Source organism: Danio rerio, chromosome 8 (genome assembly GCF_049306965.1).
Source record: "Danio rerio strain Tuebingen ecotype United States chromosome 8, GRCz12tu, whole genome shotgun sequence".
NCBI lineage: Eukaryota > Metazoa > Chordata > Actinopteri > Cypriniformes > Danionidae > Danio > Danio rerio.
This window is the reverse complement of record NC_133183.1, coordinates 55,422,501-55,446,614: the sequence shown is the minus strand read 5'-3', so window position 1 is coordinate 55,446,614 and position 24,114 is coordinate 55,422,501. Positions and strand designations below refer to the sequence as shown.

At 37.9% G+C, this 24,114-nt stretch overlaps 1 protein-coding gene across 2 annotated transcripts; it reads left to right on the top strand.

Annotated features, from left to right (window-relative positions):
* The first annotated feature begins 194 nt into the window (after positions 1-194).
* Positions 195-23,170, top strand: slc18a1 (solute carrier family 18 member A1). 2 transcript variants are annotated; one of them, XM_073911134.1, is made up of 16 exons: positions 195-2,159; positions 4,642-4,753; positions 4,870-5,203; positions 5,310-5,368; positions 7,097-7,180; positions 10,670-10,762; positions 10,861-10,950; positions 11,036-11,079; positions 11,170-11,230; positions 11,456-11,551; positions 20,970-21,048; positions 21,154-21,205; positions 21,283-21,346; positions 21,531-21,650; positions 21,756-21,889; positions 21,982-23,170. In XM_073911134.1, exons 1-16 carry the CDS (start codon positions 2,148-2,150, stop codon positions 22,153-22,155), a joined length of 1,608 nt encoding a protein of 535 aa, XP_073767235.1. In that variant the 5' UTR covers positions 195-2,147; the 3' UTR covers positions 22,156-23,170. The 2 variants fall into 2 exon arrangements, with proteins under 2 accessions (XP_073767235.1, XP_021334159.2); XM_021478484.3 differs by having other exon boundaries at positions 2,067-2,159; positions 4,651-4,753.
* The last annotated feature ends 944 nt before the right edge of the window (positions 23,171-24,114 follow it).

The window sequence follows — 24,114 nt, the reverse complement described above, 5'->3', positions numbered from 1 at the left end:
CCCAACCAAACAGTCTACTTATAATCTAATGCGAATTAGTTGGCATATAGATGCAATGTAACTTATATTCAACAAACAGATCATCAAAATAAAGTGTGACCGAAACTTTTAATCAATTTAATCGGGTACAAAAAATTATTTGTTTAAATTGTAGTAATCTGCATTTTGTTTTAAAAAAATCCATATGAGGCATCACTTCCTCAACCTGTAAACAGAAGCACGGTTGTTTAATGGTGAGAAGTCATGGTATCAACAGAACCTCAGAAAAAAGCGACAGAGTGAAGAATAAAAGACACCCAGAGTAAATGTCGGAAATTATTTCAAGCGTAACACAGGAAAAAAAGCCATTTGAAAGCAAGATGAAGATCATAGTGCCGCCATATGTAATAGAGTGGAGGAACTATGACGTCAATTTGTATGCAGAAAACCCGAGTTAGCATTTTAGCAGTTCCAGTTCCCTCGTCCCAAAGTCAATGTTTTTTTTGAAAGGGATTTTCCATTATTCGTTTAAATAAGGTTAGTGGCTACAACAAACTCAAGACACTTTAACGTTTTATTCTACAACATAAAACACATCAGTTACATCACACTTTTGATTTTTAAAATTGGTTACGCTTCTTCAAAAAGACGGTTGCTATCAAGTTGCTAAATGAGACTACAGGCGATTGTACATCATCGATTATATTATGTCATCAAGCTGAACTGGTCAGAAACGCAGCTTGCTTGCATTGGACATTTGGATTAGTCTGCATATTTATTTGTTTATAATATAAAGCATGGATTATAATATAATAAATCGAGAGATTAAATCTTTGTCATGGATCATGTTTCTTAAAATAAGCAGATGTAACAAGCAAGTGCCCTGAAGTCAATGTAGTAGCCTAATGTTAGCTTTTCTGTTCTTGCAACCTGCGAAACTTGACGCATGGCTATGCGTTTCCGGTCTGACGCATTCGCGTGCGTATGAATGGAAGTCTATGGGAGAAAAAGCCCAGTGTGACCACAGCTTTAAACCGACTGACAAAAATTACAAAATGCAAAGCGCATGCAAGTAGCGGCTTGATGCTATCTGGTGATAAAAGCAAATCTGCAAATCACAGCACATTGTTAGCTGACCAATCTGAGCCTTTTGAGGGCAGGATTTCGGAGGAACTAATTAATTACTATTTAAGTAAGATATATGATTTTCTAACAAATGAAGCATGAGCACAAATTATTTTGCATTTTCTAAACACAACCAAGCCTTAAAAATACACTCTAGACCACCCTTTTAAATAAGATCTAGCCCCTGAAGCCAGATCCTATTAGAAAATATCTGTTTCTCTGCAAGAGAAGAGACAGCAACCCAGCAGAACCACCCAATACCTAAACCCGTTAACCAGTACAGAACTGAAATAACAGTCTTTGTTCAATACGAGCAGAGTTTATTGAATAGTTCTGTATTTTTCACTACTCAGACTCCGTCTAGACAGAAAAAATCAAACAAGTGTTGATATACCACAAGCTAGAGCAAATGGAAAATTACTATTTCACCACATTGTCCTGCGAAATTACAGACCTTAAAAGGGAGACATTCCCTTATCTCTTACTAATGAAAACCAAGATTCCCTTGAATTTAAAAAGTCGTAAGATTATAACAATAAGGAATGGAAAAATAATAATAAAAGAACAATCACTGAAAAATAGTTATAATTTAATTTATAAACAATAAAATGGCAATAAGTAATAGTAGTAGGAGGAGGATTCATTTGTGACTTTTTAGCTTATTTACTTACTTATTTGGCTGGTTTCTATTTGTTGATTAACCTGTTTCTTCTGCCTCATTCTGGCCTCTTCTTAACTGAACTTACTGATGGAAGATCATCCACCAGTAAACCCTCAGGCTGATGAATAACAGAGGCTGTGGATGGAAAAGCATTTTTTTTCACTCTCATGAAACCTCCAGGCCACTTACCTACCCATTAAAGAGCAGCAGATGCACTTAATTGCTTTTGCTATAATGTAGTGTTAGTGTACGCATGCGTTTATTTTATCTAAAACCCATCGATATATCACAGTCTGGCAGCAGTGGACACAGCGACCTCCCTTTCAGCAAAACACAATTCAACAGGTAGCTCCAGGATCACCCACCCCAATCACTGAAGAAAATGCATCTAAAGGTAAGACTAACTTTAAATATAAAATTTCATCTTATATACAGATAAAATATAAGATATTTCATCTGTATATAAGGCAGTGATTTATTTATTGCTTTCATACATGCCTTGATCGATTGATGTTATGATGTCAGCGTATATACAGTAGTCATTATTTGAAGTGGATCCTCAACTTTCATCAAGTAGTTTTAGGACAATTTTGAAGAACTCTTTTGATTAACTTCAAGTCTTGTATAATTTGTGTGTGTGCATGGTTACTTCATAAGGTACACTTTACTAGCACCGTGATTGGATCCCCTTTTGCCTTCATAACTGACTTAATCCTTCATGGCATAGATTCAACAAGGTACTGGAAATATTCCTCAAAGAATTTGGTCAATATTGACATATAGCATCACACAGTTGCTGCAGATTTGTCGGCTGCACATCCATCACCGTAATCACCCGTTTCACGCCATTTCAAAGGTGCTTTATTGGATTAAGTTCTGGTGACTATGAAGGCCATTTAAGTACAGTGAACTCATTGTCATGTTCAAAAAACCAGTCTGAGATAATTCATACTTTATGACAAGTTGTTATTCTGCTAGAAGTAGCCATCAGAAGATGGGTACACTGTGGTCATAAGGGGATGGACATGATCAGCAACAATACTCAAGTAGGCTGTGGCATTGACACGATGCACAATTGGTATTAATGGGCTAAAAGTGTGCTATGTAAATATTACCCACACCATTACACCATCACTACCAGCCTAATCTGTTGATACAAGGCAGGATAAATCCATGTTTTCATGTTGTTGACACCAAATTCTGACCCTACCATCTGAATGTCACAGCAGAAATCTAGATTCATCAGACCAGACAACATTTCTCCAATCTTCTATTGTCCAATTTTGCATACCTCTGTTGTAGCAAGTGATTATTTGAGTTACTGTTGCCTTTCTATCAGCTCGAACCAGTCTGGCTATTCTCCTCTGACCCCTGGGATCAACAAGGCATTTGCGCCCACAGAACTGCTGCTCACTAGATATTTTCTCATTTTTCGGTCCATGCTAGAGATGGATGAGCATGAAAATCCCAGAAAATCAGCAGTTTCTGAAATACTCAGACCAGCTCGTCTGGCACCAACAACCATGCCACATTCAAAGTCACTCTAATCACCTTTCTTCCTGAAAGCTCGGTTTGCACTGCAGCAGGTCGTCTTGAACATGTCAACATGCTGTTGTTGTGACAATTTTAAGAGTTTTACGGACAATAATGTAGTTACTTAGACTTCAAATACGGGTTTAGTTAAAAGGATGTTACAAAATTCTTAGAGTGCTTTCACATCTGTAATTCGCTTCATTAGGTCCAGACCAAGGGTAATAAATGATATATTGTAGCATCTTCTGCCTTCTTTGGGTCGTTTTCACACCACACTGCTGGCTTTGGTACGAACCAGTTGAAACTAACCAAAATGCAGTCATCTGACAAAATCCACATCTCTCATTGGATAGATGTTGTTGAACATATTTCCTAAACTGCTTATTGATTGGTCAGAATTCAAGTGCGGGAAAATGCCAGTGAACTCCCGCAGGTAAACAAAACCTTTAACTCTGGAGGGACGACTGCGCTGGCTAATTGTATCCCTGCTTTAGACTAACTATACATTACGAAAATGAAGCGCAGCCGCGGCTGGAAAGCAGTGTTTAATGCATCGCTCGTCACTTCAGGAGGAGGCGTGAATTAATTTAGCTAAAGTGCGACATAGTCATCTTGCGGAAATATTACCAACGATCCATCAGGTAATGTTTTCCCTCTCTCTCTCTGTTGGTAAAGTGCTGTCAACAAATATTTTTCTTCCATATCCCATAATGCACAGCGCATCGGCCTACGGCAGCTGGATTAGTCCAAAACGCGCGGTACTTTTTGTGGTTGGACCTGTTTTAGTATGGATCATATTCTCACCACAAACGAACTGCTCCAGGGTTCGTTTGAAAGCATACCGAGACCTCTTCAAGCAGGTCTCGGTACGCATATTTGGTCCGCTTTTGGTGTGCACTTGAGTACGATTGCTGCATTTGAACCTGCCCAATTGAACCGTACCAAATGGGGAAACGAACTCTAGTGCGATTCAATCGAACTAAATAAGGCAGGTGTGAAAGCACCATTAAACCTTGGATCAAGGACTGATGCTCTATTGAGATATTGAGTTCTATTGAGTCTTGAAGGTTGGAATCTGTGTATCTACTCTCCAAGTCCTGAATGATAGCTGCCTCTGCATCTTTTATGGTCGGACTGTCATCTTCTAAAGCCTGCATGGAATTTTAGAATCATGGTCTTCAGAGGATCAGCAAGCGTATATGAAATATACATTTTTGTCACTATAAAGCAAGTATACATGAGGGTAATTGTCAGAAAAATACAAAATATATTTTACATATAATTTATTTTTAGGTTACAATAGGTATACTAATAGCACACTTGAATGAACTTCTTTTTTTAAGTGTATGCAGAACCCCGTGGACTGGATGATAAAAACCAGGGGCTCTCCTCGGTTGGTGCTTGCAGTTGTGTGTGTGGCCCTGCTACTGGATAACATGCTGCTAACCGTTGTTGGTAAGTGTTGGAACATAAATACCATTTGTATATACTATATGTACCTGTGTGCCACTTTGTATAGATGATGATTTTTCTCAAACTCTTGATTCTCATGTCAACTTTTATTCTCCCAGTTCCTATCATCCCAGCCTTCCTGTATGCCACAGAGCACCAGGCACAAAAAAACCCACCTACCACCCCCTTTGAAGCTCATCCCACAAACACTTCCCTACTTTCTCTCTACAACACCACCACTTACAACACCAGTGTCTCTTTGAACTTCACAAACTTCTCCAGTGCATCTAGCACTAATGAAAATTTAGGAGTCAATAGTAGTTCTGCTGACTATGGGTGTAAAGAAGACAGTGATTTTTTGGAAGGGGAAAATGTGAAGGTTGGATTATTGTTTGCCTCCAAAGCCATGGTGCAGCTATTGGTAAACCCGTTTGTGGGCCCGCTGACTAACAGGTACTGTACAAACTGTCACGCTTTGTTCAGTCAAAATATATTGCTATTTAGTTAGAATAGAATAATAACAGAGGACTGAACTGTCTGACTCCTGCCTCTTTTAAAGGATTGGATATCACATACCAATGTTTGCTGGGTTCGTCATTATGTTTGTCTCCACAATAAGTAAGTTATAACTCTGTATATGATGCAAGTAATAAGAACTGCAGTGGTTGTTCAGGCCAAGATCATGAATGGTTCATTCGTTCATGTGATTCCACCAGCTGCCAAAAACTCTTAGTTGCGACTCAACTTAGTTCAAGTTCATTTATTTATAAAGCGCATTAAAAAACAGCCACAAGAATGACCAAAGTGCTGTACATAAGACAAAGTAAAATAAAAAACTGATTATAAAATTATTAAAATAAGCCAAGAGAAACAACTGAATAAATCTAAAAATAAAGCAATAGAAAAGACTATCAAAATAAAATTAAAAGGCCAAGCTGAATAGGTAAGTTTTTAGGAGTGATTTGAGGAGCTCTGTCAACCGGGGGGAGCTCAGAGTAGAGCCGCTGCTCCTCCACATCGAGAGAAGTAGGCTGAGGTGGCTCAGGCATCTGTTTCGCATGCCTCCTGGTTCCAGGCATGTCCCACCAGGAGGAGGCCTTGAGGAAGACCCAGGACATGTTGGAGGTACTATATCTCGGCTGGCCTGGGAATGCCTCGGGATCCCCCCGGAGGAGCTGGAGGAAGTGTCTGGGGAGAGGGAAGTCTGGAGTTCTCTCCTAAGACTGGTGCCCCCATGACCCGCCCCAGATAAGTGGATGAAAATGACATGATGGAGCCATTCTAATCTCAAGGGGCCAAGTGTTCCATAACCTTGTTTATATTGAATCCAACCAGTGTTGGAAAACTTACCACAAAAATAGAATTATTGTAAATTTACATAATTAAAATGGCATTTAAAATACTTTGTCTCAATAAGTAATTTAATTGCTTTGACTTAACACTACTTAAAATCCATAAATCTCCATACACAGTAGAAAATAAAATTAAATGTAAAAGTTTATTTTACCTTCTTTTGTCTCCAACGTTTCAGCTCAAAACACCTATCAGATTATTTATTATACCTTTTAGATTTTTCAACTCTGAGCATCTTGTAGCTGTTTTCGTTGCCTGTGCCTTTAATCCTAGTTTTCCCCACTGTTCCCATGTGCCTGTTTGAGTGTGCCTCAATCTCCACTTTAACTGTGTCAGATAAACAGCACAGTGACCGACATGAAGGAAGCAAATCTCACGTAATGTTTGTACTATAAGTATTACTACAACAAAAGCTTTAGCAATGAGTTTTGATGTGGAGTTAATTCCAGCCTTTCATTTATTCCTGGTAGCTTTGTGCATGTCCTGTCTTGTTGAAATGATTATAAACATTTCTACAAAGACAGGTTAATACATGGCTGTCAATCAATTTGGTGGGCGGGGAAACCACACTTCTGCGTCACGTTGCGGTGGGCCTCAAAATGGGAGGGATTTGGATCCTATTTTAACGTCAGGAAGTTTCATATCACCCTAATATGACTAGACGCACTATACCTACACGGTTCTGTACTAATGACACCATATTTCTACATAACATACAGTATATTGACAAGTGTTTTATTTTATTATATCTTAGGCATGTGCAATTGTTGGACAAATCTAACACTCTAAATATAAATAAAGAAAAAAAAAAAAAAAAATATATATATATATATATATACATACACACATACATGCATACACACACAATTGATCTGCTTTCTTTGGATGTATACCTTATAATTTCATTAACAAGTAACTCACTCAGTTAAACTCTTAATTTTCCTAAAAATGTGTAATCATCTTGATAAATGATTTTGATTGCTTTCTCTACAGTGTTTGCCTTCTCTGGGACATACACACTTCTGTTTTTTGCCCGCTCATTGCAGGGAATTGGATCATCTTTTTCCACAGTTGCAGGTATAAAAGTAGGCCTATATGTGTTATTCGTGCATGCTTGCTTTAATGTATTGAATGTGTAACTTCGAACTACACATGATGTGCTTACAACTGAAAATGTATATTGTGAAGGGGTAAGGGCTTTGTTTTGTGCATCATTCCCTCACAGCAAACTAATGGTAAGGAGGACGTGGTTAAGATGTCAAACTGATTTCAATCAAAGTCCCTTTCATGGAAAGTCAGTTCACTAGGCGGCCATATTTGCAACCTTAGTCCTATCTAAATTACATTACTTTGACCTTAGTCCTATCTAAATTACATTACTTATTCAAATCAACAACATATTTTGAACTGACCTGCCCCATTATTGTTGTTACTCAAGGCCTAATTACAGTCTGCTTTATAGACCTTTTTCATAGAATGCTAAATTACCCATTATGCTTTGCGTGTATGTTTAAGGAGGATGCTTCGATCTTCCGGACAGCAGCTTGATGCGTTTAAACATTCACATTTGGACAGCTTTGAAATGATAGTTTCTATGTTGGGCAAGCTACATGGAAAATGTAGTGAGCTAAGCTATTAGTTACTCTACTTAAAATGTAGCTTAACTACACTAAAAGCAACCCCTGAGTAATGTAGCAAGCTAAGCTAAAAGCTACATAGCAGTTTTCTTTTTTTAATTTTTAAATCAAACTTTAATCTGAGTCAGTTCTGTCTTAGTGATCAATAAAACGTGTGGCATAATTATTTAGTTCAGTTATTTAATGCAAAAAAAAAAGCTTTTCCAAACAGAAACAAATTTTGCCAGACAGCAATAACAAAACATTCAAGAAAACCAGGTGTTGCACATTTAAAATACTATAATAATACTATACAGTATAAATACTATAGCAATTTATATTTAAGAAAAATGTATAGAAAAGTGGGACGTATTATTGTATTATAGATATTTACTGATACAGTTTTTGTGTGTGTGTGTACAGTGGGCATGGAAAGTTTGAGCACCCCAGGTAAAGATTTATATTAATGTGCATAAAGAAGCCAAGGACAGATGGAACAATCTCCAAAAGACATCAAATTATGGACGGGACATTATTTTAAAATGTCAAAAAAGTTAGATTTTAATTCCAGTGCATGCTATAAACTCAAATTTTTGCAGACACTATTTTTTTTGTTTTCTGTTATTTCGAAAATGTAAATGATGGAAATAAAATCTAACTTTTTAAAATAGCAATTTATGCTATTTAAATGGAGCCTTGCTAAAGCTAAAGTGAACATTACCTCTTTAGTTCAAATATATAACCAATCCAAACAAATGTGATTCTCCAAAATGTTAGACACACATATCCCTACTGAAAAAAACAGCTTAAACCAGCTTAGGCAGTTTGGCTGGTTTTAGCTGGTCAACCAGGCTGGTTTTAGAGAGGTTTTGACCATTTCCAGGCTAGTTTCCAGCCTGGTCTTAGCTGGTCAGGCTGGGGAATGACCAGCTAAAACCAGCTTGACCAGCCTAGCCAGGCTGGGAGCCCAGCCAAAACCTATGTCCAGCTTAAACCAGGCCGGTCAAGCTGGTTTTAGTTGGATTTAGCTGGTCATTTTCCAACCTGACCAGCTAAGACCAGGCTGGAAATGGCCAAAACCCATCTAAAACCAGCCTGGTCAACCAGCTAAAACCAGCCAACCATCCTAGGCTGGGTTAAGCTGAATTTTTCAGCAGGGATGTACTGTCCCACTGACACATTGATTAAAAGAGTGGCACAGACTGAAAATAAAGTGGCATTTTGAAATGATAGAAAATCATACCCTGGTAAATATTACACAATACAAACAAACTAAATGAAACCTAAACTGCTCCCAGTTAGAATCGACAAGCAAATGAGCCAGCATAGTATCAGTAACATACTTTTACTGGTAATTTTTGGAAATTGCATGGCTTACATACCTGTTACATTTCATGCCAGTAATATGAGTACAGTATAACAACTGACAGGTCGGGACCACTGACGCTATATTTCAGCATTTTATGTGACGACGGACACTGAATTAAGACAGTATTTTTCTCTCGCGCTTAAACCGCATCAGACAAGCATAACTGCTAACACACATCTTTCAAAATCAACTTGTGCATCACAAAAACACTCCACAAGCTGCTAAAAACGATACTCACAGCCACATTCGAATTGATAATTCCAGTTGAGAAATGCTGTAAATTCTAAGCATCTTATCGGAAGACGCTGGTCACTATGGCGTCCTCCATGTAGCAATGAAGAAAAAAAATCTATAGCTGGTTCACGAGTATAGAAACACTTTAAAGACAGACAAAACTTGAGCAGATTTGAGGATGACATTGAAAGGACACGATATGGGATGTAACATTGGTGCCATGACCCAGATGGGAGTGAGGTTTTGGGGGGTGAGTGTAGCAGAGGCCAACTAGTGAAGTGCTCTGCAGGTAACCCTACTCCTCTGACCTCTAATGGTGCTCTAGCAACAGACACTAAAGGCCATGTGTCACGATGGAGATCCATCGGTGTCCAGAGATCGCTGCTTCTCACACAATAACCATGGACTACATTTCTGCCTTTTCCTGGACTACATATTCAGACATGCACTTCGCCCAGACACCCATGCTCACTCATCTAGACTGATTACACTCGCAACACCTGAGGACTTTCAGAGACTGATTGCATTCACTACATAAGCCAAACATTCACCCTTTCAGTTTGCCGAGTCTTGTTTATCTTAGATGACATTACAACGCGTTATTCCTTGTCTTGTTCCCCATGTTTTACCTAGCCTTGTTTATCCTTGCTCTCCTGTTTAGCCGCCTGCCTTCTGACCTCTTGCCTGTTTATACGACTACGATTCTGGACTGCCTGTACATACCCGTTAGCACCTGTATTGACCATTGCTTGCCTGACTACGATAAAAGCTGCATATTGGATCCAAACCTCCAGTTTTGTGTGTCATCCCCCCCAACATTACACCATGGTCTTTAGCCTCCTCGGTAGAACAACTGACTTCCACATGGAAGGTCCCCTGTTCGATCTCAGCTTGGAGCGCGTTGGGTGGTGTAGGACCGGCGGGGTCACACACATAGTATTCATCAAACAACAGGGCTCCCCTGGACCCCTCCCCCACAGAAAAAATGTGGTTATAAAGACTGACGATTAGCTATTTCAACTGGAAAGTGGGACTTCCTTCCTGTGCCAGCCATACTGAGCATTGCACTTTTCCCCATTCATGCCAGTGAATGATTTTTGTATATCTGTGTTCTTTGTTTCTAGACCTGCTACACCAAATGCAGAAATGGCCAGACTTTGATTAAGGATTACCAAAACAAACATTTTTGTTTTAGTGAATAAACTTACATGGAGTATTTTTAAACTAAAATACATGTGTGCTAGCAATATAAACATTGTACATTTTAATTTCACACAGACTTTAACATTAATTTTATTTCTAATTTGCTAATATAGAGCTTAAAAAAATCAATGTATATCTCTCTAGGTTTGGGAATGTTAGCAAGTGTTTACACCGATGACAGTGAAAGAGGAATTGCCATGGGGATTGCACTGGGAGGACTGGCCATGGGAGTACTTAGTAAGTTAATACAGTACTAAAATGGTATTTGTTTTTCTGTAAAAAAACAAATTGCCAGCAAGAAAAGTTTTGACAATAGAAAAATGTGTTTGTTTCAGTTGGAGCACCATTTGGCAGCATTATGTATGAATTCGTTAGTAAGAGTTCTCCATTCCTTGTCCTAGCCTTCCTGGCTATGTTTGATGGAGGTAAGATATTAATAAAACTAATAATGAATACGCCCCTTTGGCTTGTTACATTTGTTTAAGTTGTTTTAAATACCCAAAACACCAGCCCTTCAGCTCTGCATACTTCAGCCCTCAAAAATATCTCCCACGGTGAGTAATGTTCATTTATTAAAATCTGATTCATTTCAATTTGATAGAGCAGAAATGTTAACGCTAATACATTACATGTTTTCTGTTCAGAGCATGGAAGGAACGCCATTATTTATCCTGTTAAAAGATCCCTACATACTCATTAGTGCAGGTGTGTGTTTGAACTAAATTAGTTACATATTCATACACAGACCCCAGATAAACCCATTTAAAAGATTGTCATGGAGGTGTTGTAGCGGTTTCAGTAATTGCATGGATGCCTCCATGAAATTGTGACCATATGTTTTGAGGTGAACAGCAAAAACAATTTGTAAATGAAGGATGAAGAGCTTGTTGAATTAATGAGTAAGATTATGGTTCCTGTATATAATTACAGGGTCATTGTGCTTTGCAAACATGGGGGTTGCCGTTTTAGAGCCCACTCTTCCTATCTGGATGATGCAAACGATGTGCGCACCAAAGTGGCAGCTTGGTAAGAAACTCTTTTCTAAGTCAATAAAATTTGACTGTGACAACTTCATTTCCTTCCTTTCATAGGTAATTTTCTTTAAATACTATTTGTTTCCTCTGTTAATAACATAATTGTGCAGTAGTTTAATTGAAGACAAACAGTACATTTTGTAATTAGGAACCTCCTCAGTGAGAACTAAGTGAGACAAATGTCATACAGATTTAAACCTTCTAAATTCTTTACTTCAGACTTTTTTTTACAAAGTTAGAGTACTCAATGCCAACCAAAGCCATACCAAACATGCAACATAGGCTATATATATATAATATATAGTAAATAAATGCAGCCAGAAATGTGTATGGCTGCATTTTTTCATAAAATAATTGCTACAGTGTGGTATGATGACATTCTGTTTCGTGATTACCAGTTGACCGCTTACCTCCTTATGAACGGCTTTCCCGCTGTTACCAGTTCGACCAGTAAGCTCGCCATGTAAGTCAGTGGACTTGAGATGCAAAGAGGAGTTGACCACGATGACGTGGTTCAAGTAAAGCGAAGAACATTTCTAGAAAGCGGACAACACAAAATTAGAAGATAAAAAATAAGTAAATAACATGAGAGGCAGCCCAGTAGGTAGTGCTGTCGCCTCACAGCAAGAAGGTCGCTGGTTCGAGCCTTGGCTGGTTCAGTTGGCATTCGTAGATTTCCTCCCGGTGCTCCAGTTTCCCCCACAGTCCAGAGACATGGGATACAGGTGAATTGGGTAGGCCTAATCGTCCGTAGTATATCAGTGTGTATGGATGTTTCCCAGAGATGAGTTGCAGCTAGAAGGGTATCCGCTGTGTAAAACATATGCTGGATAAGTTGGCGGTTCATTCTGCTGTGGCGACCCCAAATTAATAAAGGGACTAAGCTGAAAAGAAAATGAATGATTAAATAACAGTGAGATTGTGGTGAAATCTGAAAAACGTGGTAAAAATCAGGCAAGGGCTTTTCTTTTTCTGGATTGCTTTTTAAAACTGTCGATTGGGATTAGGAAAGTGGGTGGGCAGGTCAATCAGTGCTTTTGAAAACACTATTGGTTGGGTCAGTCAGTCGACAGTGGCCTCTAGTGGATTCACGTGGAAACAGCAGGCGCAAATGGCATTCACCAGAGAAAATCGAGATCCAAAAGTGTACACAGCAGCCTCTAACAAATTTGCGAAAACATAAACTGCAGAAAAACTTACCTCCTGGAATGGATTTAGTGCTCTCCAGAAATCTATATAGCGGTACGTTTTCAGAATGAGCCTGGGTTACAAACAGGAGAACAGGGACATGCCAAAAGACCACAGAACCTGACACTTTTAACTGAACTGACTAAGGCCCAATCTCAATTCTACGTCTTAGCCCTTCCCCCTACCCCTCATTTTGCGCGTTTTCATAAAGGGGTAGGGGTGTCCCTATTCTCTTTAGCTTGAAGGCGTAGGGCTAAGGGCAAGGGGTAGAAAGCCCTTCGAACATGGATTTTTCAGAACCACACTTGAAACCAAGGGGTAAGTAAATTTCCCAGAATACACCAGCCACAACAGCAGGATCGCAGCACCCAGAAGAAAGATCCACAAATTAGTATTTTATTATTTCATTATTACAAATTTTTACAACAAACAAGCATATTTTTTAATATATTCATAACCGTGTTCGTGTTTTACCGGCATACTTAAAAAAAAAAAAGCTAAAATAATAAACGTTAAATTTGACGATCTATAATCCATAATCATAATTCCTGTATAGCAGTCCCACAACATTCTGACACTCGATGACACCCAAATACCCTGTCAGGAAAGTCTAGTGGCTGGAAATGACCTTTTACAGTGTCTGCTATTATTTTAATGTTGTTTTTGGTGTGTATTTATGAATGAATATGGCCACTGTGTAAATGCGCAGTATAGTTACAACTTATTGCCATCGTTGTGATAACATAATATTTGCCTTCAAAGATTTCCTGAAGATAAATACCAAAAAACAGCACAACTGGAATCATTACAGTGGTCGCGATCGTCTGATCTCATATGAAGTAAGATCGCGATGACATATGATGATGTTTGCAGGTGATCTAGGGCTGTCCCAATTCTTACAGGTAAATTTTTAAAACCCTTCCCCTTTATCCTCGGTTTTAAGGGGGAAGGGTTAGGGGTACAAAAATAGAATTGGGATTGGGCCTAAATATCTACTATACTAATACTATGCTATACCATAATCCACCCAAAGCATTAATCTAAAGGCATGGTGCTCAGTCAGATTTGAATGCTCATGTGCATAAGCACACTGGGCAAACTCTCTGGGCCCTATTATACACTCGGCGCAATATGGCGCAAGGCGTGACGCAATTGTTATTTGCTAATTTCAGCTTGGCGCAAGAGTCGTTTTGACATTTTGCGCAAGCTGTTTGAATAGCAAATGCATTTGCGCTCATATGTGCACCCATAGGCGTCTAAAAAAGCAAGCACGTTGCTATTTTGAGAAACTGTAATAGTCTTTTCTTTAGACCAAAACACTTTTACACCTTTACATACTGCTTAATACACAAGATGTGAAGCAATACGCAAATATCTTTACATATAAAAAATAATTAAAATATTAAGGATATATATATAGGATATAATAAGGATATATATAGGATATAAATATAAAGGATTAAAATATTACAAAAAAATATTATTTTCTAGCCTACATGAATTTGCTGAAAAACCGAGAGGGTGCTCGCTGCAGAGCCATTTGAGGAGAGCTGAGCTCCAGCAAGGGGGAGCATGAGCTGTCGCTCCTCCTCCTGTAAGCTGTTTTAATGCGTACACCAACCCCACCCCTAACCCTACCCCCAGTGACATCACTCGTAGAAGAAGTGCAAAAAAGGTGGAGCTCAAGCTTAAGCTCCCCCTCGCTGGAGCTCAGCTCTCCTCAAATGGCTCTGCAGCGAGCACCACTTGGAAAAACCACTGCCTTGAATCCTTCATCTCCGGAGGCTTTTTCAGTTCATTCAATTTGCTTTTGTATAATGTTATTATCATTAGCAGTATTATTTATTATATCCATATTTATATTTGTTTTATTAAAAACAAGCTTAGATTTGCCTACCTGTCAGGTTTTAGACCATATGGGGCATAGCAGGTGTATTTGGAAATAACTCAGTATTTTGAGCACACTTCGTTATTACTGTTCATTTATTTGTTTGCTGGAAATTAGAACTGAATTTAGAAATAGTTTTGAAACAAATCTTTGCGCTTAACAAACTAAATAAATTATTTATAGGCTAATTGCTGTCTGTGCGTAAAGGTTTCCCTATCCACGAGAGCAAAAGCGAAAGTGAACTTACTTTACGTCATGTAAATAGCAAATGCGCTTATGGCACGACGCAGCTGGCTCTTAAAGGGAATGATGAGACTCTGATTGGTTTATTCTCAAAACACACTTATAATTCATTAAGAAAATAAACTCAACCCTTTTAGAGCATGCGCCACGGCGCAAAGCGGATTTTCCCGTCCTGAAATTGGCAAAAATGCATTCTGACACGCCCTGAAAGCGTTTGCGCACTGCGTTTTTGCACTCTGCGAATGGACCGTCAAAATAGAGCCCTCTATGGGTGGGAGTCCATTTTAAATGACTCAGGACAGTAATTTGAACAACTAGGTAATCATTTTGAAGTATTCATGCAAAAATACAGAGTTTGTGAATTAATACACTAATGCTGTTTTGTATGCTACTGATTCAATAACAGACTAATGTAGGACTCCTGAGAGGGGTCATGCATTGCATATGTGTTATTTGGCTTTTTCTGTACACTAGCATGGCGGTTTCCATCTGAGAGATGTAGACCTAGGTGGTGCTCATACATATATATACATTAACCACTAAAACTCTTTTTTTAACCTCGGTATGAATGTCACGGTACGGTATTTATTGAATCATTTACAGGAAAAACAAAACTTATGAAAATACTCCAAAAAAGTGTCAATGACATACAAATTAGCCATCTATCTGTAAGCTTTGAAACAGGAACTTCAATTTTAATAACAAAAAAATTATTAAAACATGTAAAAAAATATATTGTTGAAAACTCAACACATTCAACATTTAATCACTCACTCACTCACTTAGATAGAGATGGGTTTTAAGGAAAATTATCTTATAACTATAATCTGGTAAAAGCTGGTATCTTTAGGCATTTACAATGTCCCCAGTATTAGTCGTATTCCCCAACTTGCTGGCATGTGCACATATAGGGCTCAACCTGTGCAGTGCACATGCCCTTTTGAGTCTTGGATAGAAAGTGCCCTTCCAAAATGATCAAGAGTGCCCACTGCGACGCGACACACCCTCCGTCCCGCCCTTCAGTAGGCGCGCAACAACACCGATCTTGAGTATGCGCGCTCAATCCACCCTAATATACATCCCTAATATATATATATATGTGTGTGTGTGTATACATACTTATATATATATATATATATATATATATATATATATATATATATATATATATATATATATTAATTTTACTGGCTTCAGTTCCCAGGGGATCAAGCACAAGGCTCTTTTTCTGATCCGTGATCCGGAAAGATGGCCTGTAGATTGTTGTATTACAATGTAATTTTATATTATTTTAGATTATATAATCATCATCATGTTTCACAGCTATTGTGAGTAATTTGTACTTACCACCAAAATCCAGTGACCAGGTTCATGAACGGCTTTCAAAATTACCCCATACTTCGTTGGGTCACACTAATACAGATAACATTCATTTACAAAAATAGTGAATAAGACCTATTTAATGACAATCCAACTAAAAAAGCAACCCCCCACCCACCGCAAACCATGTGCCGACCTTCAGTCTTGAATTTTTTTCCACCTATATCCTTGTCATCTTAAATAAATCAATATGAAAGGCCTTTTTGGCCCTTGTTTCATTGTTTACTTTTACTTTTAGAGCAAAGTATGCATTCATGACCTGTTTGCCAGAAAACAAGTTAGTATATGAAGGTAAACCAGTTAAGGATAGCAGCTTTAACTTGCATACAAATTATATACAATACAATTAGACAAATGTGTTTATTCAGCTCACCTCACTTTCAAGCTGTTCACTGGGAGCTGTTTTTGCAATGTCCCAATAAAACAGCTTGTAGGTCCCCATTCGGTACAGCAGGGGATAAATAATAAATAAACTACAGAAAATATGAAGGGTAAGACCAATTTATTTAAAAACAATAAAAAAAAGAATTACAAATCATAGTCATAAGTCATAAAATATTTCAGATTCACATAGATAATAATACATTATCATAATATTTCTTTTGGCCTTTCCAGGCATCTTCTATGCCTTTGTGTTAGAAAAAGTAATTGAAATAACTTCACCGAAGTACACAAATGTACATATATATATACATATTTATAACTATATTAGAATAGTAACAGATTATTTTGTTTAAAAAGAAATGTAGTTTCATATTAGTTACATAATTTTTTACTTTAAAAGTGGATGCATCAGAAGATGATGGAAGGCAAGCAGAGTTATGAGCAGCTGAAAGAAGAGGTGAGCAAGTGGCAAAAGGAGAAGAAGATGGAGGAGAGAGAGCAGCCAGATGAGAGAGAGCAACTGGAGGAGAAGATTGAAAAGATGGAGCAGAAAGAGCATCTGGAGAACAGAGAGCAGCTCTAGGAGAAGATTGAGCAGGTGGAGGAGAGAGAGCAGCAGGAGGACAAGATTGAGAAGCTGGAGCAAAGAGAACGGCTGGAGAAGCTAGAGGAGAGGGAGCAGCTGGAGAGGAAGATGGAGGAGAGAAAGCAGCTGGAGAGAAAGATGGAGTAGAGGGAGCAGCTGGAGGAGAAGCTGGAAGAGAGAGAGAGGAGCTGGAGAAAAGGTAGCAGCTAGAGAAGAAGACTGAGCAGATGGAGGAGAGAGAGCAGCTGAAAGAGAAAATGGAGAAGCTGGAGCAGAGAGAGCAGTTGGAGGAAAAGCTAAAGTGTAGAGAGTATAGCTGGAGAAGTTGGAGCGTAGAGAGTATAGCTGGAGAAGCTGAAGGAGAAGATGGAGGCGAGAGAGCAGCCGGAGAGAAAGATGGAGAGGAGAGAGTAGCTGGAGGAGAGAAGAAGATGGAGGAGAGAGAGCAGCTGGAGGAGAGCGAGCAGTTGGAAAAGGAGATAGAGGAGAGAGAGCAGCTGGAAGAGAGACAGCAGGTGGAGAAGAAGATGGAGGAGAGAGAGCAGCTGGAGGAGGAGAAGATAGAGGAGAGAGAGCAGCTGGAGAAGAAGATGGAGATGAGACAGCAGCTGGAGGAGAGAGAGCAGCTGGGGGAGAAGAAGAAGAGGAGGTTGCACTCGATGGCTTAGAGGGTTGCTGATGTTGACATCAGCAACATCAGGTACTCTTGGTGTCTCCTCGTGGTGGTGCTTCAGTTGGTCTATGTTAATCTTTTGTGTTGATCGAGCCTCCAAATCCACAAGATCAACACTCTTCCCTTGTATTTTGGTCACCACAAAGGAACCAAAATACTCAGGGTCTAGTTTTCCTCCTTTCCTCTGCTCACTCCGGACATTTCTTCTCCACAGCTTTGCTCCCACATGAAGGCTAAATTGTGCCTTTGACAGCTTTTTTCTTGTCCTTGCAATAGATTTATTTACATTATCTTCAACAATGTTCTTGATTTTTTTTGTCGTTCAATGTCAATGGCAATGTCTTCACTGAAGTCCTTTTCAAATGAACCATCAAGCTGTGGAAAAATTGTAATAAATAATTTAGCTAGCAATGATATAAAAATAATCCAGAATATATACAACAAAATACCTCAAAATGTTCAGGGACTTCGCATGGACAGCGTGCTTCTCTCCCAAACATCAGGTAAAATGGTGAGAATCGGGTGGTCAGCTGCTTTTTTGTTCGAAGTCCAAACATAACAGCATCCAAGTACTGGTCCCAGATATTTGGTTTGTCTTGTACCAGTTTAGATAGGACCCTAATGTTATATTTGTTTTTACAGTGCTAAAAGAAGAGTTAACTTATGAGGCCTAAAGTAAGTTATCTTTAGTGTGTGCTTTTTATTTGACTTACCTATCATGCAGAACTTCCCAGCTCGTCGTTTCAATACAAAACGCTGCTGTTTGTTAGCATTTTTTGGATATTCTCCCAAAAAAAGAAACTGTTTTAATGTGTTATATTTGTCACCATCCATGTCTTATTGGTAGCGCAGCAAGATTTGACTAAATCAAATAATTGTGCGCAAATTCATTAATGGATGCTGGACAACCCACGTGATCTACGTCTGCAGAATATCAACTTACCATACTTATTAGGAAATCATGTATAAATATATATATATATATGTATATGTGTGTGTGTATTGTTATTTTTTATTAATATTCACATAGTTTATACAGATTTTTTCAGTTTATATACACTACTAATACCACAAGGATATATAAAATTTATAAATCACTAACAGTAAATGCGAAAATAACGCTGTCTATGGTCACCTTTAAAATCATACTTGGTGACCCTGCTGTATTTCTGTTTCTGTTCATTTCATGTCAAAAACAGCTGTTACAGTGCAAAGCTGAGGGGGTTAAACACCACCAGAGTCAATTTGGAGGAGGAAAAAAAAAGATTTTGGGTAAAATATGAGGAGCATCAGAATTATTTGACTATGAAACAGCCTTATCATATTTGGTGACCCTGCTGTATTTCTGTTACTGTTCATTTCAAGTCAAAAACAGCTGTTACAGTGAAAAGCTGAGGGGGTTAAACACCACCAGAGTCCATTTGGAGGGGAAAAAAGATTTTGGATAAAATATGAAGAGCATCAGAATTATTTGTGTTATTATAAAAATAGCCTTATCATAGTTGGTGATTTCTGTTGCTTTTCATTTTAGGTCAAAAAAGGTTGCTACAATACAAAGCTGAGGAGATTAAACACCACCAGAGAGAATGTGGACAACATAACAATGGTTTAAGGGGATTAAAAGAGCATATAAGAATTTGTTGACAAAAAAAAAAGAAACGATCTTATGTGGCTCTGCTGTTATGTACATATATAATTTCATACAGTTATATAATATTATAGTTTATATATATATATATATATATATATATATATATATATATATATATATATATATATATAATAGGCATTCACGCAGTTTGCATAGGTTACGCAGCCACGCCCCCTGGAACACAGTTTTCGATGGTCACAGAATATGGTGTAACACCGGCAAACGAATGATAATCTTCCGGAAATCGTGCGTCTCCCTCCCTCTAGTCCTTAAATATGTAAATTTACGTTAAATACAACTCACCCACACTGCTCAGGGACATCGCACGCACATGCCTACACCGCTCTTCAGATACGTTGCGCGCACACGCCCCCACCAATTTTCAGATACGTATCAGTAACTGGAACAGCATTCTGACGGGCAGGTCCTACAGATTCGAACAGGGCAAAACAAAACACAGAGGTGATCACTACATTTATAGCTGTGGATATGAGAGGTCTTCATCGGTAGAGGAAATTTCAGGTTTTAAGAAAATGTTAAATGTAATAGAGCCCCGTTACATTATTCCTTCATAAGCCCATTTCAGTTAGACAATTCCTGTTTTCAGATCCACTAAAATGGCAGGTGACAGTCAAATTAAGCAGATCTGTGCTGTCCGAGGAAAAGGTGGACACTCATCTTTCTGAAAATAAAAAAATACTTAAAAATTGATTAAAACTGAGCTCCATATAAAAACTAAATTGTTCTTTTCTTTTTATTTCTTTAACTACTACAATATTATACTTATTTTTTACAAGCTGCTTTTTGGTTTTGAGTATAAAGAAGGATTTGTTTTATTTGCTGCTAAGCAGAAACCCCAGAAGTATAGCTCTATCACTGTTTAAAGTAAAATAAAATAAAAAACAGGATCATACTTTAATCATGTTAGTTTTAATACATAAAAAAATTAAATAAGAGAAATCCTGTTTTTTTTTTTGCTTTATCGAAAACACCGAACCGTGACACCACTGTGTCGTGTCGAACCAAACCGTGATTTTTGTGAACCGTTACACCCCTAATATATATATATATATATATATATATATATATATATATATATACTTTGGTGGGGTAATAATATAAACTAAAAGGGGGGGCCTTGGCTTTTAATCCGGCCCTGATCAGGAATTGACGATTTTGTTAGCTTTGACTCATTGGATGGAAACGCTGCTTTATTTGCACATCTTTTATGCTATATTCCAGTTTTGCACATAAAGTTAATTCACATTTTTGGACGGAAACATAGCTACTGAGGACCACTAGTTAAAATATATATGTTTTATGACAGCAGCTGAGAGCTTCTTGATGGTTCTGACCTGTATTTTTTATGTTTATTTTTATTGATTTTTTTCTGTGATTTTGGCCACTGATATTGCAGGTGTGGCTTTCCTACCAGCCAGTGTTTCATACCTCATCGGAACCAACCTTTTTGGGATACTGGCCAATAAAATGGGAAGGTAATACATTTATTTAAGTTCTGGTTTTATTCCTGAGAAAATGCTAAATTTGTAAAGCCATATAAAATTGAAAAGCACACAAAATCTGCATCATGTCTGATTTAGGTGGTTGTGTTCCATGGTCGGAATGTTTATAGTTGGCATCAGTCTACTCTGTGTGAGTATATCAAACTTGAAGTAGTAGTGCATATATAAGAATGATGCTGATTTTAACAATTTATGAATTTGTTGTAGGTTCCTTTTGCGAAAAACCTCTATGGCCTCATTGGTCCCAATGGTGGTTTAGGATTTGCAGTTGGTAAATATTATCACGACTTACTCCGCATAGCTGCCATTGTATAAACAAATCACTTTCTGAAATATCTTATTTTGTGTCACGCAGATGAAAAGACACACATATATTTTGCATGTATTTAAATACATAGCTCTATCGCATGTTTTTGTCAGGTGGAAATATTTTTTTTAACAATTTGTCTTTGTAGGAATGGTGGATACTTCTATGTTTGCTATAATGGGTTACCTAGTAGATATCCGACATGTCTCTGTTTATGGAAGTGTGTATGCCATTGCTGATGTGGCCCTCTGCGTTGGATTTGCTGTTGGTAAATGCACATTATTTTCATTACTTGAATACCTTGAATCAAGTACTTGTATAAATTTGTAGCAATGTAGACAGTTGTTAAACTTACTCTTGCTTCCTGTTGCAGGTCCATCTACGGGTGGGGCATTAGTAAGAACTATTGGCTTTCCAAATCTCATGGTGATCATCGGCATAATCAATATCTTGTATGCACCTCTTTGCTTCTTTCTCAAAAATCCTGCAAATTGGGAGGAGAAGATGGTGAGACTCAAACATGTTCATGCATGTTTTTATTTTAGCATTACATTTTATCAGTATTTTTGCAAATGTTCTGACATGTTTCTTTCTTCAAGGCGATTGTAAATCAGGAGTGTCCATTGCATATGAAGAGCTACAATACAAGTGGGTACAGAGAATTCCCCTTGAGTGAGGATGACAGTGAGGAGGACACTGAAAATGCATGTATAAATAGTCATAAAGAATCTATGGATCATCAAGCCTCAACAGCCCTCAAAGGTTTTAAGTGAAGTTTACTTATAAACTAATTTCAAGAGGATTACGCGCTTATGATTGACCACAGCTGGTCCCGTCTTAGCAAGCACATGGTCTACCAATCAGATGAATCCAAACACACAATAAATAACCAGATTTTCTTACCTTAGTTATCACCATCTTTAAAAATCTCCCCATCTACCCCTACTCCTGTCTGTCTTTCCTATATTAAACCAGGACAGGGCCACACGGCAGCAAAGTGTTTAGCACATCTAATAGACAATCTAAACATAGTCATCTTGGCTAAAACAAGGTTAAATTTGGGCTGTCAGTGAAAATCTAATAGACGTCTAAGAATAGGCCAAAACTGGCCATCAAATAAACAGAAATGAAAGACCACACATATAAAGTCTGCCTAATCTGTCTATTTGACGATTAGTCTACTTTTGGGCTTTTTTAGATGTCTATTAGATTTTCACTGACAGCCTACGTTAAGCCTTGTTTTAGCCAAGCTGTCTACATTTAGATGTCTATTTAGAGGTGTTTTAAACACAAAATTGTTTGCTAGGCACTGTTGCCTACCAGCAAGAAGGTCAAGCCATGCAGCATAAGTGAATTGATTAAACCAAATTGGCATATTTAATGAGCATTTAGTTCTAAGCCTCCAACGCACATATGCCAACACTTTGCGGTCTATCACACCTGGGAAACTTCTAATAGTCTATAATAGGCCCAAAGAACTAACTCAGGGGAGCTCTTAGGACCTACCTGAGCTCACACTCCCCCCTCTTGCCCTATGAAACAGGAGGAAGCCCTTGGCTCGAGGGTCTTCTGAGCTCAAGCCCCTCTCCTGGGACAGACACCCCTATTGTCAATCATCAGCTAAGTGTGAACTCTTGAAATGATAAATAATGCAACTTTCCTTATGCTCTTTTTTCACATACAAAGGGTTAATGTGGTAGTCAGTTGTTTTCTTACTTTTATGTAAGTTTGTATCATGTATCTTGTCATACCAGTTGGTTTGGATAAAATAAACCTGATTTGATTGTTTTCATTGTGATGCCATAACATTCATTTTCAGGACTTGCATGCAAACAATAGAAAATACATTGTGAGATCTCTTCTCTTGTATTTCTCCAGTGAGACACCTTTTTTGGGGATATGCGTCAGTTATAATTAACTGAAAGATTTTCATTTTCTGGTTAAAATACATTAAAAAAGAAAGAAACAAAACAACTCTTTATTTTGTGGGAAATTAAATGTGTGATGAATTATAGCAATTTTGACAGAAGGATTAAAAATACTTTACAAAAGAGCCACCACAACAGGCTCTGAACTCTTCCTTGCAGTAGATGTATTTTGTTAGAATAAGCTCTGTCTTCAGCTTACTTCTGCCGAATACTGGATAGGGGTGTCCAAACTCGGTCCAGGAGGGTCGGTGTCCTGCTGAGTTTTGCTCCAACAAACCTGCCACAAAGTTTTTAGTATATATATATATATATATATATATATATATATATATATATATATATATAAAATAAGAGCTTGATTAGCCAGTTCAAAATGAATTCTAATGGGACACTAGTTTTAGGGTTTGAATTGATCATCTCAGTTTTTCATAAACATATTTAGTGAACATTCATGCCATCATGGGGAGAACATGCCAACTTGTCCAGTCAGGACTCGAACCAGCGACCTTTTTGCTGTGAGACGACAGTGATAACCACTGAGCCGCCATTTGTAAACATGTTAAGCTTGATGAACTTTCGACATTTTTAAAACCCTAGATATTTATCAGATTGAGATGAAGGCTGTAATACTAATGTTGTCCACAAGAGGGTGCAGAAATATAACAAATACTTTTTAGATCTTTTTTTTTTTTTACTTATTTTTATGAGAATACAACATTGCATGGAATACAATACAGTGTAACATTATTATTATTATTTTTTTTTGAATGTTAGACTATCAATTTTGTCCTGTGCAGAACAAAA